This window comes from Clinocottus analis, unplaced genomic scaffold (genome assembly GCF_023055335.1).
Source record: "Clinocottus analis isolate CAN_PGR_092001 unplaced genomic scaffold, fCliAna1.0.p SCAF_17, whole genome shotgun sequence".
In the NCBI taxonomy this organism is placed as follows: Eukaryota; Metazoa; Chordata; class Actinopteri; order Perciformes; family Cottidae; genus Clinocottus; species Clinocottus analis.
Window position 1 is genome coordinate 768,577 of NW_027175898.1, and position 15,200 is coordinate 783,776.

General features: G+C 40.2%; 2 protein-coding genes and 8 non-coding genes across 11 annotated transcripts in view; 1 reads left to right on the top strand and 9 right to left on the bottom strand.

Moving 5' to 3' along the window:
- rbks (ribokinase) overlaps positions 1-6,686 on the top strand; it is a 32,665-nt gene extending 25,979 nt beyond the window's left edge. For both annotated transcript variants that reach the window (XM_068580466.1, XM_068580467.1), the window contains exon 9: positions 5,824-6,686. In XM_068580466.1, coding sequence (XP_068436567.1) covers positions 5,824-5,997 — 174 coding nt within the window. In that variant the 3' untranslated portion in view covers positions 5,998-6,686. The remainder of the gene's footprint in view (positions 1-5,823) is intronic.
- mrpl33 (mitochondrial ribosomal protein L33) lies at positions 6,229-7,991 on the bottom strand. The gene is made up of 4 exons (XM_068580468.1): positions 7,877-7,991; positions 7,538-7,556; positions 7,282-7,388; positions 6,229-6,649 (listed from the first exon to the last, which is right to left on the bottom strand). Exons 1-4 carry the CDS (start codon positions 7,896-7,898, stop codon positions 6,600-6,602), a joined length of 198 nt encoding a protein of 65 aa, XP_068436569.1. The 5' UTR covers positions 7,899-7,991; the 3' UTR covers positions 6,229-6,599.
- Positions 7,992-12,129: 4,138 nt separating this feature from the next.
- On the bottom strand, positions 12,130-12,203 carry trnai-aau (transfer RNA isoleucine (anticodon AAU)). The gene has a single exon. It is a non-coding gene; the product is annotated as a tRNA-Ile (tRNA).
- Positions 12,204-12,440: 237 nt separating this feature from the next.
- On the bottom strand, positions 12,441-12,513 carry trnar-ucu (transfer RNA arginine (anticodon UCU)). Its single transcript has one exon. It is a non-coding gene; the product is annotated as a tRNA-Arg (tRNA).
- Positions 12,514-12,807: 294 nt separating this feature from the next.
- Positions 12,808-12,881, bottom strand: trnai-aau (transfer RNA isoleucine (anticodon AAU)). Its single transcript has one exon. It is a non-coding gene; the product is annotated as a tRNA-Ile (tRNA).
- Positions 12,882-13,102: 221 nt separating this feature from the next.
- On the bottom strand, positions 13,103-13,175 carry trnar-ucg (transfer RNA arginine (anticodon UCG)). Its single transcript has one exon. It is a non-coding gene; the product is annotated as a tRNA-Arg (tRNA).
- A 284-nt stretch (positions 13,176-13,459) lies between these two features.
- On the bottom strand, positions 13,460-13,533 carry trnai-aau (transfer RNA isoleucine (anticodon AAU)). Its single transcript has one exon. It is a non-coding gene; the product is annotated as a tRNA-Ile (tRNA).
- Positions 13,534-14,088: 555 nt separating this feature from the next.
- Positions 14,089-14,162, bottom strand: trnai-aau (transfer RNA isoleucine (anticodon AAU)). Its single transcript has one exon. It is a non-coding gene; the product is annotated as a tRNA-Ile (tRNA).
- A 227-nt stretch (positions 14,163-14,389) lies between these two features.
- trnar-ucu (transfer RNA arginine (anticodon UCU)) lies at positions 14,390-14,462 on the bottom strand. The gene has a single exon. It is a non-coding gene; the product is annotated as a tRNA-Arg (tRNA).
- Positions 14,463-14,755: 293 nt separating this feature from the next.
- On the bottom strand, positions 14,756-14,829 carry trnai-aau (transfer RNA isoleucine (anticodon AAU)). The gene has a single exon. It is a non-coding gene; the product is annotated as a tRNA-Ile (tRNA).
- Positions 14,830-15,200: the final 371 nt, after the last annotated feature.

A 15,200-nucleotide genomic window follows, 5' to 3' on the forward strand; every position in this document is an offset into this window, starting at 1 on the left:
GCTGAGTCAGGGTCATGGATCCGGATGAGCAACGAAGTAAAGCATCTACTCTGGGTCTTCACCATCCGGCCCCCCTTCATCCATTTGCCTTAAATTAAGTGCAGGCTTCCCTAGCTGAGATCACAGCCTTGGCTTTGTGTGTGTGTGTGTGTGTGTGTGTGTGTGTGTGTGTGTGTGTGTGTGTGTGTGTGTGGACAGTTAGATGGGGCCAACACACACACACATACACACACACACACACACACACACACACACACACACACACACACACACACACTGTTAGCCCCAGCAGGACTTGGGTGGCCTTGGTTTCCACTGCTCCGGGAGGTCCACTGAGTTGGGAGAAAAGACGTAGACAGTGCTGTCCAAACCAGACATTACAGCTGGGTCTGGACAGTCAAATTATTCCCAGGCTTCTCCTCTGACTGGAGAAGTGCAAGAACCGACTGCATGGTACCTTCCCGGAAGGCCAACGGTATGGGAATACCTCCTGAGCGTTGCATTCCCCAAAAGTCTGCAAACACAGGTCAGCATGACCCGGTGAGAAAACTGCCACATCACCATGTTTGAATGGACTGCACATGCCACAGCAGCTGCTGTTTAGCAACACAGATGTGAGGACCGAGACAAAGACGCAAGAGCCTCCGACTGGTCCAATTAAATGCCTTTCTGATCTCTGAATCGTCTCCCCGTTGTTACTTCAGACGACTCCTCTCCGGCTGTTCGTAAAAGTCTCGGTCTAAGCTTCCGGACTCGGAAGCCACTGTGAATCACATGCTGCCCGTCAGTTGGTCTTTGCTCTTCCCCCCGGGAGGCCTTTCATTGACAAGGCTGCAGGCTTCGAGTGTTAACGGTACATGGGAGGATCGCTGGAGGTCTCTCGGGGAGAAATCACTGCCACGGGTTTCCTGCCGGCTCGAGAGGTTCAGTGGGCAGCAGCCGACTCATACCATTAAGGAGCGCTGAGCCCTTTTTCTGAGATTTGCCTTTTTCTATGGCTTCTGTTTTTTGTTGTTTTTAGTTTTTGTCTGTCTGTTCGCGCTCACTGCTGTGGTGTTTCCGTGCTGCACTTTCCAAAGATCACTTGTCAATCAAAGCTTGTGGGCGCCGCTGTCGTCTTTTGTCCTCGGGTTCTTTTCCCGATGACGGACTTCTTTTGTTTTGTCTGCACAGCCATGGAGGTTATTGCTGTTTACGTTGACTATTCAGTTCTTATTCTATTTCTTCTAAACACACACCACTATAGATGTTGTCAGAAGCATTTAAAAAAATGTGAAAAAAGGTCACTTCCCTGGTGCCTGTTTTGTCAGTGAAAGCCTACCAGACACAAAAGAGTTCCAAACAGCCAAAGGAAAGCGTTCAACGTCTCCAGGGTCATCACTGTTGCGTTAAATGGACTTAAGTAACTCATTAATATATTTAAATTAGTCATAAATGGGGAATAGATAGACTTCTGATCGATGAAATCAATCTGAACTCAAGTTAATAAAGTTCCGGGGGAAGTTGTTTTATAATTAAAACAATTTATGTGTGAACACATAAACATTTCAGCATCTCTCTGATGGCTTGCTACTGCAAGGAACTTCCTAAATCATTCTTGGTTAATTTGGTAAGCTCCTCATCTGCCATCCCAATGTCTAACTCCAGCCTGAGTACCGGAGGGGAAGAGGCGAAGGAGCGGCACGGAGGTCAAGACGCGGCGGACGGAGCCGATCCGGCAAAAGCATCACAGCTCATCCGCGGCAAGCGCTTGTGTCACTTGATTGACAGGCCCCCAGATCTAACCTTCACCAAACTGTGTCGAGGGCAGCGGTGGCGGGGGCTGAAGGGGGTAGCGCTTGTCAGCCTCGTTGAGCTTCATCCACTAGATCCAGTAGCGTCACATGCCAGTCTCAGCGAAGGAGACGATAGTAAGACAGAGAGAGAGGTTGGTGGGTGGCCCGCGCAGTCAAGTGGCCGAAAGTTTAGATCGGAACAGTGAGGACTTATTTGACTGTGGATTGGCTCACTAAGAAATGATATATCAAATGATATTTTTTCTTTTTTTCCGTGCGCAAAGTCTTAATATGTATTTATTAAGCAACATTGCTAACACGTTCACAGTATCAAAATTGAAGATGATGAAATATCAGTGTTGCATTTGCCTCCCAAGTAACTAAAAATTGTACTAAAACAAAGCTGACGCAGTATTTTTGAAGTATTATTCGTGCCTTATAATTATTCTGCCAGGAGTACACATTTGTAACGGGAAACACTAATTCATATGCACAACATATATTTTTTTAAAATATATGTTTTCTTTACCTGTATTATCTGGCAGGCTTTTGGCTGAGGACCATTTCTGGACGAGGGATTTTGAAGGCACTTCTCATCACATTTTTGACTGAACCAGACCACACATTGTACCTCACTAAGATGCACGTTTCTGCCTTTTCTTGTGGCTTGTTTGAGCAGGAATGGACCCAGAATAATAACATCATGTATATCATTTGAAAGTGGCAGTACTTAGTAATAAGAAATACTCAGCTGGACTAAAATTAGAAGCCAATAATATGAATTTTGTGTAATTTTATAGTTAGGTATAATGAAAAAACATATATATTGTTTTCCCTCGTTTATATATATTCCATCATTCCCTCCTGACAAAGGTCTCCATTCAGGCTAAATTACTTATCCTTAAAAAAGTGAAAATTAAAAAAAGATTGTAATGACTTTCACCAATCCAACACAAACAACGTTTGGATCCAAAAATGTCCAATTAAATTCAATGTGAATGTTTTATTTATAAATAATATACTTGGAAATGTACAAGCTTTTGAAATTTCATAACCTAAAAATGACCATCAGGAAATGTAGATAACGTACATGCAAATACATGGTTTTCATTTGAAAAACATACAATATTCAGTCTTACATGTTATATACTTCTTTTTTTTTGTTTTTACCTCTGTGACACAGACCCCATTCAGGCACTTATGTTGCTGCTCCTCCAAAATAAATTAAATTTGTATGAAATTCTAATATTGTCTAAACTAAAGGTAGCCAACACGGTGACCGTCGGCACCTGGTAGCCAGCAGGGACCACATGAGTCGCCCGCGAGGCATGTTTTAAAAATAGAAAAAATGAGATTCGTCAAAAAAATCAACTTTTTTATCAACTTTTTCTTTTTTACATGGTCGCGTTCAAACTCTTCTCTATATTGACCGTCGGAGTCCCGCCAAGATGCAATGCACACAGACACGGACACGCAGATGAGCACACACACACACACACGCACACGCACACGCACACACACACACACAATAGACAAAGACAGACAGAGCAGCAAAAAATGTTGCGTGCTTTTCACAATGGAGTTTTAGCTATCACTATTTTAAGCTATCAGCTATCACTTTTAAAGCCTAACAGTTCATGTATGTGCTGCTCAAGACAAACGTCATCAACAGGCTGCAGCCTGGAGCTCCATAAAAGACGTTTCTTCCGAAAGACCGAAAAATGCCCTGCAGTGACAAAGCCTGCACACTTTCTGGTTGTCATTAAAATAAATGGACACCAATCTTTAAGTCAGTATTTATCAAACTGGGGTGGTTTTATTACAGGTGGGGCGCAAGAGGAAATGCTGATTTTAAATGTTCACCGTACGCCGTTAACAGGTTGCGTTGCGCACGCGTAACTCGCCGATTCTTGGCATTTTCATTTTTGTAACAAAGAACCATCTTTGTTGTGGAACAATTGTTAATACTTATCGTGGGGAATAACTAACATTGATATGTGATCAGACAGTCACTTCACATTATTATTATTATTAAAAGGTGATCAGTGCAACTTTGTTCAGGAAGTTTATATCAAACAAGTAGCCCTTTGTATTATTTCATACCCTTGAAGTAGCTCTTGGTTTCAAAAAGCTTGGTGACCCCTGGTCTATAAGTAAATACTGTTTTCCCCACTTTGAAAAGAATACAAATCTGAGTTTAACTGATATACTACTGTCTTATTCTATTTTTTAAGATGAAATTCATCAAGATTTTAACTGTCAGACAAAAATATATACTAATAACAAGTTTAGCCCTTAATGCTCGTAATAGAAAGCTGTTTCGAGCGAACCCAGTTGTAGTCCGACGAGACAAAGGTGGTTGTTTTGGCAGCGATTGAGTCGTGAATTAGTGGCATGTCAACAAGTGATTCAAAGCATAAAAGAAAAATGAGAAGAGGAATGTCCAAAAAAAATAAAGCATCGCCTTCACCATGAAGACAGAAACGTTCCATTTTCTATGAACTAATACAGCCGTTGAGACGGTGCCCCCTCACTGTACTGCACTGGTTACCAGTTCCCAAGTGTCGACCCCCACTCGTCAACGCGTCAAAGAGGCCAAACCGGTGGGACGGCTTCACCGAAGCCTTATTTCCGAATGCCGGCCTTGTGTTGTGGCCCGGCCCTGCTACCAGACAGGAGACATAAACACACCATGGCTTTAAACATGAAAATCCAGCAGGCCTGTGAAATGTTTCAGCTCTGATCTCACTCTTTCCAGCATCTCTCCGGGAATCACACCAGTGGCGTGCAGCGGGGGTGGGGGTGCAATAATGGCCTTTGAAATGTCAAATCGGAACACTTTTCTTTTTTTTCTCTCCTCCCTACATTGCTTCCTACATCTATCACCTGGCTCAACACAGAATGGTTTGAATAATGGGGGAGTTTACGTTGGTGCTCAGAAGAGAGATTGCAATGAACTCTTTTGAGAGCCACGGTGATGAGTAATGAAACGGGCTTGTGAGAACCAGCGTCAGGGGTGGTGGTGGAGGGGGGTTGTGGTTAAACATGAGCGTGTCGCCACATACCATTATGCCTTTTCCCATCAGCGAGCCCCCTCCCTCCCCCAACCCCCTTCTGCATCATGTGCCAGCCAGCTCCTCCCGACCAGGGCGTCAACTGCACATTCCTTCTCTATCAATAGACTAGACGAAGAGGGAGAAATGGATGGTTTATCTATTTAAACAGAGTAATGACTGACAAGTGATTAAAGCGGCGATGCGCTATTCAGCCGAATCCGAAAAGCAATCAGTAAACCCAGTGTTTGTTTTTCTGTAGGTTTGTTTGTTTCAGATTAGAAAGGTAGTTCTGTGAAAAAAAAGGAAAAAAAGAAAGAATACAAATGGTTAATTTGTCCCTCAGCAACAATTCAGGTTGTTTTATTGTGTAATGTTATCGTTGCTCTTTTTAAAGTCAACAGACGATGCACTGAAGAGGTTTTTTCTTGTCATTCCGTAAAAAGTACACTTTTATAAATGTTAAAGGACGCACTGTAAATACATCTGCATTTAAGATGCTTCCGTCATCTTATTTGTCATTTTGCTGGCTTTATGTAGTGACCGTAGTACAGATGCTGTTTTGAAAGAGCTGATGGAGACACCCTTTCCACGCATTTCAGTAACATTCAAAGGGTAGTTGAGACTTCAGGAAGCGACACAAGACTTGGAAAAAGCGAACAAATGCCATAGCACCCCCTACTGTTGACTGGTTAATGATTTATTTTTTTATGTTGAACTATTGACATACTTTTTCATTCCTATATATTTACCTTGTCCTTAAACTCTTCCAAACACAGTATAAAACATTTGAAAAAGGTAAAGTTTGAGATGAATTATATAACCTTAAGATGAATTCAGAGATGGTCTAATTACTAAAACCAAACCAGCACTGCAGCCTACTTAGGGTTTTATGATTCTGCCGAGTCGGGCACGACTGCAGCATTACACAGTGGATTGGCGTGAACCACAGGTGGAATTTAATAAAGCCTTCTTGTAATATTCTTTCTTCTCAGGGCGCTGGAGACAGCTTTATTGGAGCGCTGGCATTTTACATGGCCCATTATCCCACAATGCCTCTGGAGGAGATGGCCCGCAGAGCCAATCAGGTGGCGGGAGTGAGTGTGCAGGCTGTTGGCACACAGACGTCTTACCCCTTCAAAAAGGACCTACCAGCTGAACTGTTCTGAGAGCAGCTAATCAGCAAGTAGACACCAGCCTCAATGGACTCTCGTTGACCCTGTGAACTCAACTGTCATCTGAGATGAGCTGCTTTTGAGCAATCAGAGAGTGAACAATACTGTGGTGCTGAGGATTGTTTATGATGTAATCAATGCAATTATAATATAAAGCTGACTTCACATTGACTGTTAATGTAACATACATTAATGTTGACAAGCCTGCTTACAAAAGACACTCAATAGTTATTAATTGTTTAATAATTGACAAACATTCTTCTTAAAAAGCCCAATCATAGTTCACAAATGGTTTCAGTTGAAATATGAAGCTGCAAAACACTTGGCTGAATCGTAACCAATGACACGTTCACCTCCAATGAATAACATTACTTTTATAATGATTTTCTTAAAGTTCCACCGGAGTTTGTGTCATTCTGATCCGGTGCAGTGGGCGGAGAAGAGGCCTTTTTTTGCAGATCATTAGAAATCTTTTGACAACACCTCGACCAGCCAAACCAAAATGTTTACCGACACATGTATGATCCATGACAATAAAAACAAAAAGTCTGTTCAAACAGAGCAGGTTTATGTTGTCCATATATTTTGATGCATCGTCAAATTGATCTGATCTTCCTCTTCTCAAAAAACAGGACGTGCTTGTTCACTGCAAAGACAGAGAGTTGACTTTAAATGAAAAAAAATAGAATGCAAAACTTGACCTTGCAGCTGATACTATTTAGAAAGTGAAAGAATTAGCTGAGAAAGAAACATTTAAAAAGATTCATGGTTCATGCTATTGAATTATGACATCTGGTTATGGAAGGCACATAAGATATGTGCCTTCCATACATACAGCACACATGTTGTATGGTGTTGTAAAACTTGGGTGGGGGGGAAACCACAAAAGTAGATCATTTGATGAGATCATGTTGATGTATATACTCACCTTACATGTGCACAATAGATGCACAACAACCGACCAGTCTGAATACAGACATTTCCAATGTCAACTTGTATGTTACAATTAAAGTGTGCCACAAAGTAGTATTATTTCCAACATCTGCCTAAAGTACAACCAGAAATCAGTTTCTCAACGTGATTAATGAGGCCTCCTGCTTTCAGTGCAGAAATACACAGGTGCTTTAATATTAATGCTGAGAAACCAAGTGGCTGTTTTGAATGGCTAGAGCATGAGCTAGTCCTGTTGTTGGTTGTCAGCAGACTATCACTTTATAAAGGGTCATAGCATGCATGTTTCATCTGCATAGCACGAACCGCTGCTTGTTCATATCTTACCAAATGGATCGTGTTTGCGCAGCACCAGTTTCTCTCTGAGACGGTTCCTCTTCGTGTTGAAGAAGTAGCCCGTCCCTGCGGCGCTCATCATCTGCACCAGGAGGGTCCTGTGAATAAACAATAACACTAGTCAACGTTTTAAGTGAATTAGTAAAGGGCGTTTGGTATTTTCTAGCTCAAGCTTTTCGAGACTGGCAATGACATAGATGACACACTAACGTTACTGCATTTATTTATTCCAGTTGCTTTCACTTACTTTGATTTCGCCTTAGCCACTGAAACACAGAAAATGAACAGAAGATGGGATGTGATTAATAAAAAGCAAACTAGACACATACTATATATGAATGTAACGTATTCCATGGCAGAGTAATCAGACTTCAAAACACTTAACGTTAAAGGCTCTACAAAAACCGAAAACGCATGTAAGTATGGACAATGTTAGATAGATATTGTTGACTGACACCAAGGGTAGACAGCTAGCGGCAAGTTAGCTCACGTTAGCTCAGTTAAGGTTAGAAAACAGGTCACGTTGACAGCACTACAGACACATGCAAGCGACTCTTTCATCAACTACAGTCGTTGAAATACCCACAATTTGCGGTGGTAAGAAACATGTTGTAGACTTTAAGCCGCGAGATGAAGACAGCATTAAAACATAACGATGTTAGCCAGCGTATGTCACATTGGGAAGTCCGTGCATCCGGTTTGTCAAGCACTTCCGGGTCCCCTTAAAGGAGACGTTCAGCTGAGCGCCTGACTGAAATGAAAACCCACTATAATAATTGATAAACCTTCCAGCGTTTTATAACCTTGTCGTTGTACTTGTGTGTGTTTTTTGCATGTTTTATAATTTGCAACCCACTGACCAAAACAAGTCTTTTTTCTGCAGAAGGCATTTGTCAAATTTGTCTGAATTGTTTTTTGTTCTCTTCTTCTTTAGGAGTAGGTAGACGACAGTGTCTGCTTGCTTATTGCTCCTGGTCCTTGTTATTGGTTTGGGAGATTTAGCAGACTTTGTGTGTTTTAACATTAAATATATTAAAGGTCTGAGTTGAAAGCATTAAGAAGACTACAATGATTGAAAGTGAAGGAGGACGTTTTTTTTATTTATTTTTGTACTTGTACAGCCAGTTGAAGAGTCTCTGTTTTTATCCTACCAGAGTCTAAACAGACAGGGGCCACTGAGTTCTTCCCGTCCATATTGCTTGTTCTTTTGCAGTACAAGCAGTTGCCATGAGAGCAAATGAGCATCTGTTATGAATGTACGACCAAGATGGGATTGTCAAATAAAGCTGTGGTGGATGTGGCCTTTATCATATTTTTTTTTTCCTATCTACTTTGCCTATCAACTGAAGCTGTTTTTTTTTCATGCAGTTTTACAGTTGCCTTATCTTCATCTCCTTTACCTTCAATTTGATTAATTTAGATTTATTCCATGAATAACCTAAATAATTAAAGCTACAATGGACAAAGATTACAATCTTCAGGAAAGCTCAGATTTCATGAAAACTCAGATTTCATGAAAAGATCTCACTTTTTCCCCTTGAGAATACCGAGGCAGATAAATGGAAACCAATAATGTCATGTTGGAAGTCCCCTCAGCCCCTCAAGGAATAGTAACTTAATATCCTATTGTCTGGTGGCAATGAAAAATATAGGTGCAACAAAATGTTAGCCTAAAATAGCTACAACTTTGCGATTTTGTTTACGCCACCAGAGAAGGCTTAGAAAGCCCTGACGGCCTGCCATATATATATATATATATATATATATATATATATATATATATATTCATAGTAGTACCATATATATATATATATATATATATATATATATATATATATATATATATATATATATATATTAATATAATTATTGTAATTATATAATACAACTGTTTACCTGATAGAACAGTCGAAAATGTGCAATATGTGGTCAAATAATGCAGAATATAAACTAATCTCCCTATCATTAACCCCAGCCAATAATTATTTAATATTGTCTGCAGTGGTACTGATTTTATCATTTGATATGTGTTTGAATTTGAACTACACTTGGCCCTGTAATATTTTTTGGTTAGTTATATTTCTAAAGGCCCAATTTCACATCACGTTCTACACAACTGTCATTGTCGTATTTTCACTAATCTTTTATTAATTCACCTTGATGTTTTAATAAGGGGTTCCTTGAAATATAACTATGCCATTACTGTATTGTTACAGTAGTTAAACGTTAAGAGAACCAACATAAAAACACCAAAGGCCACTCAGCTATCTCCGGAGCATCCGGTGTATTTTAGTGTATTATGTCTATGTGTCGTTACTGAGGAAGGACAATGCCAGAGACAAGTGGATTAAGAATACTGGTTTATTTTCCTTTACAGCTTCTCTTCATCAAAAGAAAGCGGATCTGGTGTGTATGCGACACCGTGGTCCCACTAGTGCATAGATTAGACGAACACAAAAAAGGTGAGTGAGTATGTACTAATGAGCCTAAATGGAGCTGTATTGGTAAACCCAGTGGGGGAAAGTCATGCATTAAAGCGGAAATTAACATGAATGTTATTGGACAGGCCCAGGAGCGCTGTATCCAGGCAGGGAGCAGCTGTCAGGATGTGAGTGGAGGAGCTTGCGTCACTAAGGGATAATTCTGAGAAGGAGGCTGAGACCACAAGCTCCAGCTTCAGCTTTTCTCCTCCTCCTCATCCTCCACCACCACCCCACCCACTCAGCACTCTACACAGCCGCTCCGGACATTAGCTACTCTTTCCTTCTCCCACTTTAACACACTTATATTCTTCCCTCTACATGCCATTTCTTTTAATTTGTAACATATTATGTCCCAGAATCTGTATCACTTATGTGCTCAATTCTATTTCAATTGCTCAGGTTAAATCCCCAGTAGTTTACAATAAGGGTACATGGTTCAGTGTCTTGCCAGGGTTGATATTTGGCAGTTTATAATTAGAAAAGAATTGAGGGAGCACAAATCAAGTAATTCATTTACAAGTTAACATCAAACAGAATTCATAGACATATTTGTAATTGCAGAACAAGTTTTGAGAGTGAGCAATTGGCCAGAAAGGTGAGTTTAGATGTTTTAAGTATAATCCTGTAAGACTCCAACTTCAAAATAAACTTACACTGTCTACTGTCTAATGAAATTATCTTCTTTTAGACTTTACATTAAATGGATATGAAAAAAAAGAAGCTATGACAGCTGCATTGATATGAACAATGGTCCCTTGTTAATTAAATGTTCCCCTATAATCATGATCTAAAGACTGAAGGGAACATGGGGCCAACTCAAAACTTGTTTAACATTTACCATGTCTGACCTTTCAATGTAAAATTGACTTTTGACCTAATCCATTGCCATTTTAACCCTCAAACACTTTGCTCCCACACGTTTAACTTGGTTAATCATAAAAGTCGATACTTTGAAATAAGGGTAGTAAGACAGTCTGTCGAAAAAAAATTATGACATTGTACATAATGTCTGAAAGTCAGTTAAAGCCACAATAAACAACCCATTGGAAAAAAATTTAAATGAGTTAGGGTAAACTCAAACTTCTTGTGAATGCCTGATCTTCAGGCAAAACCTAATATTATTAACATTGTATTAAATGTGTATATGTGATATGTATTAGAGCACTGTGACGGTAGGTCACTTTGAAGTATACTGTTCACATAACATTTGAATACTCTTTAAAAAATAAAAATAGATATAAAGATGAACATGACTAGTATTTAGCTCAAGTGGTGTTGAGCCTTGCAACCATGTAAAAAAATGACAACATCTAAATGTTCACTTCAAAACCAAAGCACTGGCTGATTATTAATATTGAGCACCATGGGCAGCTTCACAGCATACGTACAAAGACACAGAACACCCCTTCCAGACAAGCCTCAACTGGAATATTATTAGCTGTCACAACAACAGTTTGCTGTTCATTTGACCTAACAACCCAATCGCGGTAGGTGACATGATGACTCACAGACACAGAGTCAGAGGCATCAAACACCAAACACTGCTTCACAACTCCCCAGCTTGCGTCAGTACAGTCCTCATTAACTGTTGTATAAAAAGAGGGAATAAAAAGACAAAAGGTGATTACATAGTGTTTTTATTCCTCCACCTCACCGGGTCCGTGTCTTTACCATCTGCAACACTTGATCTGGTTTGACCTTTAAAACATGGAAGGTATACCCCGCGTACAAAAAAACAAAGGATTTGTTCCGATAGAAGGAAGGCTAGAGGCATGTTCATACATTGTTATTAATGTATAGTGTGGGTGCAAATAATGGAAACATCTGATTGAATATTTGATGCTATCAAATAAAGAAATAAAAAATTTAAAAAATCTAAACGAAACTAAAAGACAAAATAATATGAATTAACATCGCAAGCTTCATATATCCTTGGTTTAAATTGAAAGCCTGCCATACAGTTTAGGACGCTGCTTAGATTGCTTTTAAGCAACTTCATTCGGACACTGCACTGATGACACTCAGCATTGTGTGGACATGTCTCCACGGCCAATAGGCCACATGGTGCCAAAATGCTCTTTTTTCACATTTCAGAAAAGCAATGGTTGATATGCAACGTAGAACATAGAGTAATGTTAAAGTTGACTTGTCGGATTGGGCAGCGTTGGAAGAGGATATCTCCAAATAAATTTCTAACTTTAAATACTAGTGAAATGAAAAAAGGATCACGTTAACCACAACATTGTACAAATGACATTTTTTTCAAAGAATAAATGCTTCAATCTTCTCAAATGTTTCACTGGATCATAAATTCAATGAGCCTTAAACACATTGGTTTAGGTTGAATAGCTATTGCTGGCCAGTATGGGGATTGAACCCATGACCTTGGCGTTATTAGCACCACGCTCTGACCATCTGAGCTAACCGGCCATATATCAAGGTTTTATTCAACTCAATTAGGGCCATAAATAAACCAGGCTGGAGCGTCCGAAATTTTGGTCAGAAGTGCAATCGTGTGTGAACACCTGTCAGCTTGGATGTGGCAGCGTTGGATGTGGCAGCGTTGGAAGAGGATCTATCCAAATATATTTCTGACTTTAAATGTTAGTGAAATCAACAAAGATCACATTAACATTGCCAACGTACAAAGGACCAGCAAGGAGGTTCCAACCATGGAGGGACTCGAACCCTCAACCTTCTGATTAGAAGTCAGACGCCTTGGCCATTAGGCCACATGGTCCTATAGAGATATGACTTCACATTTCAGAAGTGCAATGGTTCATATGAAAAGTAGGACATAGCTGAAGTTGAAAAACGACATACTGAAAAGCTGGCTATTGGGCTTTTTTTGGAGGGGAATTCAAGTACATGGTGGACAGCTTGCTCCACATGTGAGATTCAGTGGAATTAATAATAATTTACATGGTGGTTTATATTTTCTCAGAGAATAAATGCTTCAATGTTCTCAAATGTTGCACTGGATCATAAATTCAATGAGCCTTAAACACATTGGTTTAGGATGAATAGCTATTGCTGGCCAGTATGGGGATTGAACCCATGACCTTGGCGTTATTAGCACCACGCTCTGACCATCTGAGCTAACCGGCCGTGTATCAAGGTTTTATTCAACTCAATTAGGGCCAAAACTAAACCAGGATGGAGCGTCCGAAATGTGGTCAGTTTTGTATGAGCAATCGGTTGTGAACACCTGTCAGCTTGGCTTGGGCAGCGTTGGAAGAGGATCTATCCAAATATATTTCTGACTTTAAATGTTAGTGAAATCAACAAAGATCACATTAACAACGTACAAATGACCAGCAAGGAGGTTCCAACCATGAAGGGACTCGAACCCTCAATCTTCTGATTCGAAGTCAGACGCCTTGGCCATTGGGCCACATGGTCCTATGAAGTCACAATTTCACATTTCAGAGTGCAATGGTTCATATGCAAAGTAGGACGTAGATAAAGTTGAAAAAAAATATACTGCAAAGGAGGCTTTTTTGGCAGGGAATTCACGTAAATCATGGACAGCTTTCTCCACATGTAAGATTCAGTGGAATTAATCAGTATATACATGGTGGTATATATTTTCTCAGAGAATAAATCCTTCAATCTTCTCAAATGTTGCACTGGATCATAAATTCAATGAGCTTTAAACACATTGGTTTAGCTTGAATATCTATTGCTGGCCAGTATGGGGATTGAACCCATGACCTTGGCGTTATTAGCACCACGCTCTGACCATCTGAGCTAACTGGCCATATATCAAGTTTTTATTCAAATCAATTAGGGCCAAAACCAAACCAGGATGGAGCGTCCAAAATGTGGTCAGTTTTGGATGAGCAATTGGGTGTGAGCACCTGTCAGCTTGGCTTGGGCAGCGTTGGAAGAGGATCTATCCAAATATATTTCTGACTTTAAATGTTAGTGAAATCAACAAAGATCACATTAACATTGCCAACACCAACATACAAATGACCAGTAAGGAGGTTCCAACCATGAAGGGACTTGAACCTTCAATCTTCTGATTTGAAGTCAGACGCCTTGGCCATTAGGCCACATGGTCCTATAAAGTCACCATTTCACATTTCAGAGTGCAATGGTTCATATGCAAAGTAGGACCTAGATAAAGTTGAAAAAAAAAACATACTGCAAAGGTGGCTTTTTTGGAAGGGAATTCACGTAAATCATGGACAGCTTGCTCCACATGTAAGATTCAGTGGAATTAATCATGATATACATGGTGGTATATATTTTCTCAGATCATAAACTCAATGAGCCTTAAACACATTGGTTTAGGTTGAATAGCTATTGCTGGCCAGTATGGGGATTGAACCCATGACCTTGGCATTATTAGCACCACGCTCTGACCATCTGAGCTAACCGGCCATATATCAAGGTTTTATTCAACTCAATTAGGGCCAAAACTAAACCAAGCTGGAGCGTCCGAAATGCGGTCAGTAGTGTATGAGCAATCGGGTGTGAGCACCTGTCAGCTTGGCTTGGGCAGCGTTGGAAGAGGATGTATCCAAATATATTTCTGACTTTAAATGTTAGTGAAATCAACAAAGATCACATTAACATTGCCAACGTACAAATGACCAGCAAGGAGGTTCCAACCATGAAGGGACTCGAACCCTCAACCTTCTGATTAGAAGTCAGACGCCTTGGCCGTTAGGCCACATGGTCCTATAGAGATATCAGTTCACATTTCAGAAGTGCAATGGTTCATATGAAAAGTAGGACATAGCTGAAGTTGAAAAACGACACACTGAAAAGCTGGCTTTTGGGCTTTTTTGGAGGGGAATTCAAGTACATGGTGGACAGCTTTCTCCACATGTGAGATTCAGTGGAATTAATAATAATTTACATGGTGGTTTATATTTTCTCAGAGGATAAATGCTTCAATCTTCTCAAATGTTGCACTGGATCATAAATTCAATGAGCCTTAAACACATTGGTTTAGGATGAATAGCTATTGCTGGCCAGTATGGGGATTGAACCCATGACCTTGGCGTTATTAGCACCACGCTCTGACCATCTGAGCTAACCGGCCATGTATCAAGGTTTTATTCAACTCAATTAGTGCCAGAACTATACCAGGATGGAGCGTCCGAAATGTGGTCAGTTTTGTATGAGCAATTGGGTGTGAACACCTGTCAGCTTGGCTTGAGCAGCGTTGGAAGAGGATCTATCCAAATATATTTCTGACTTGAAATGTTAGTGAAATCAACAAAGATCACATTAACAACGTACAAAGGACAAGCAAGGAGGTTCCAACCATGAAGGGACTCGAACACTCAATCTTCTGATTTGAAGTCAGACGCCTTGGCCATTGGGCCACATGGTCCTATAAAGTCACCATTTCACATTTCAGAGTGCAATGGTTCATATGCAAAGTAGGATGTAGATAAAGTTGAAAAAATA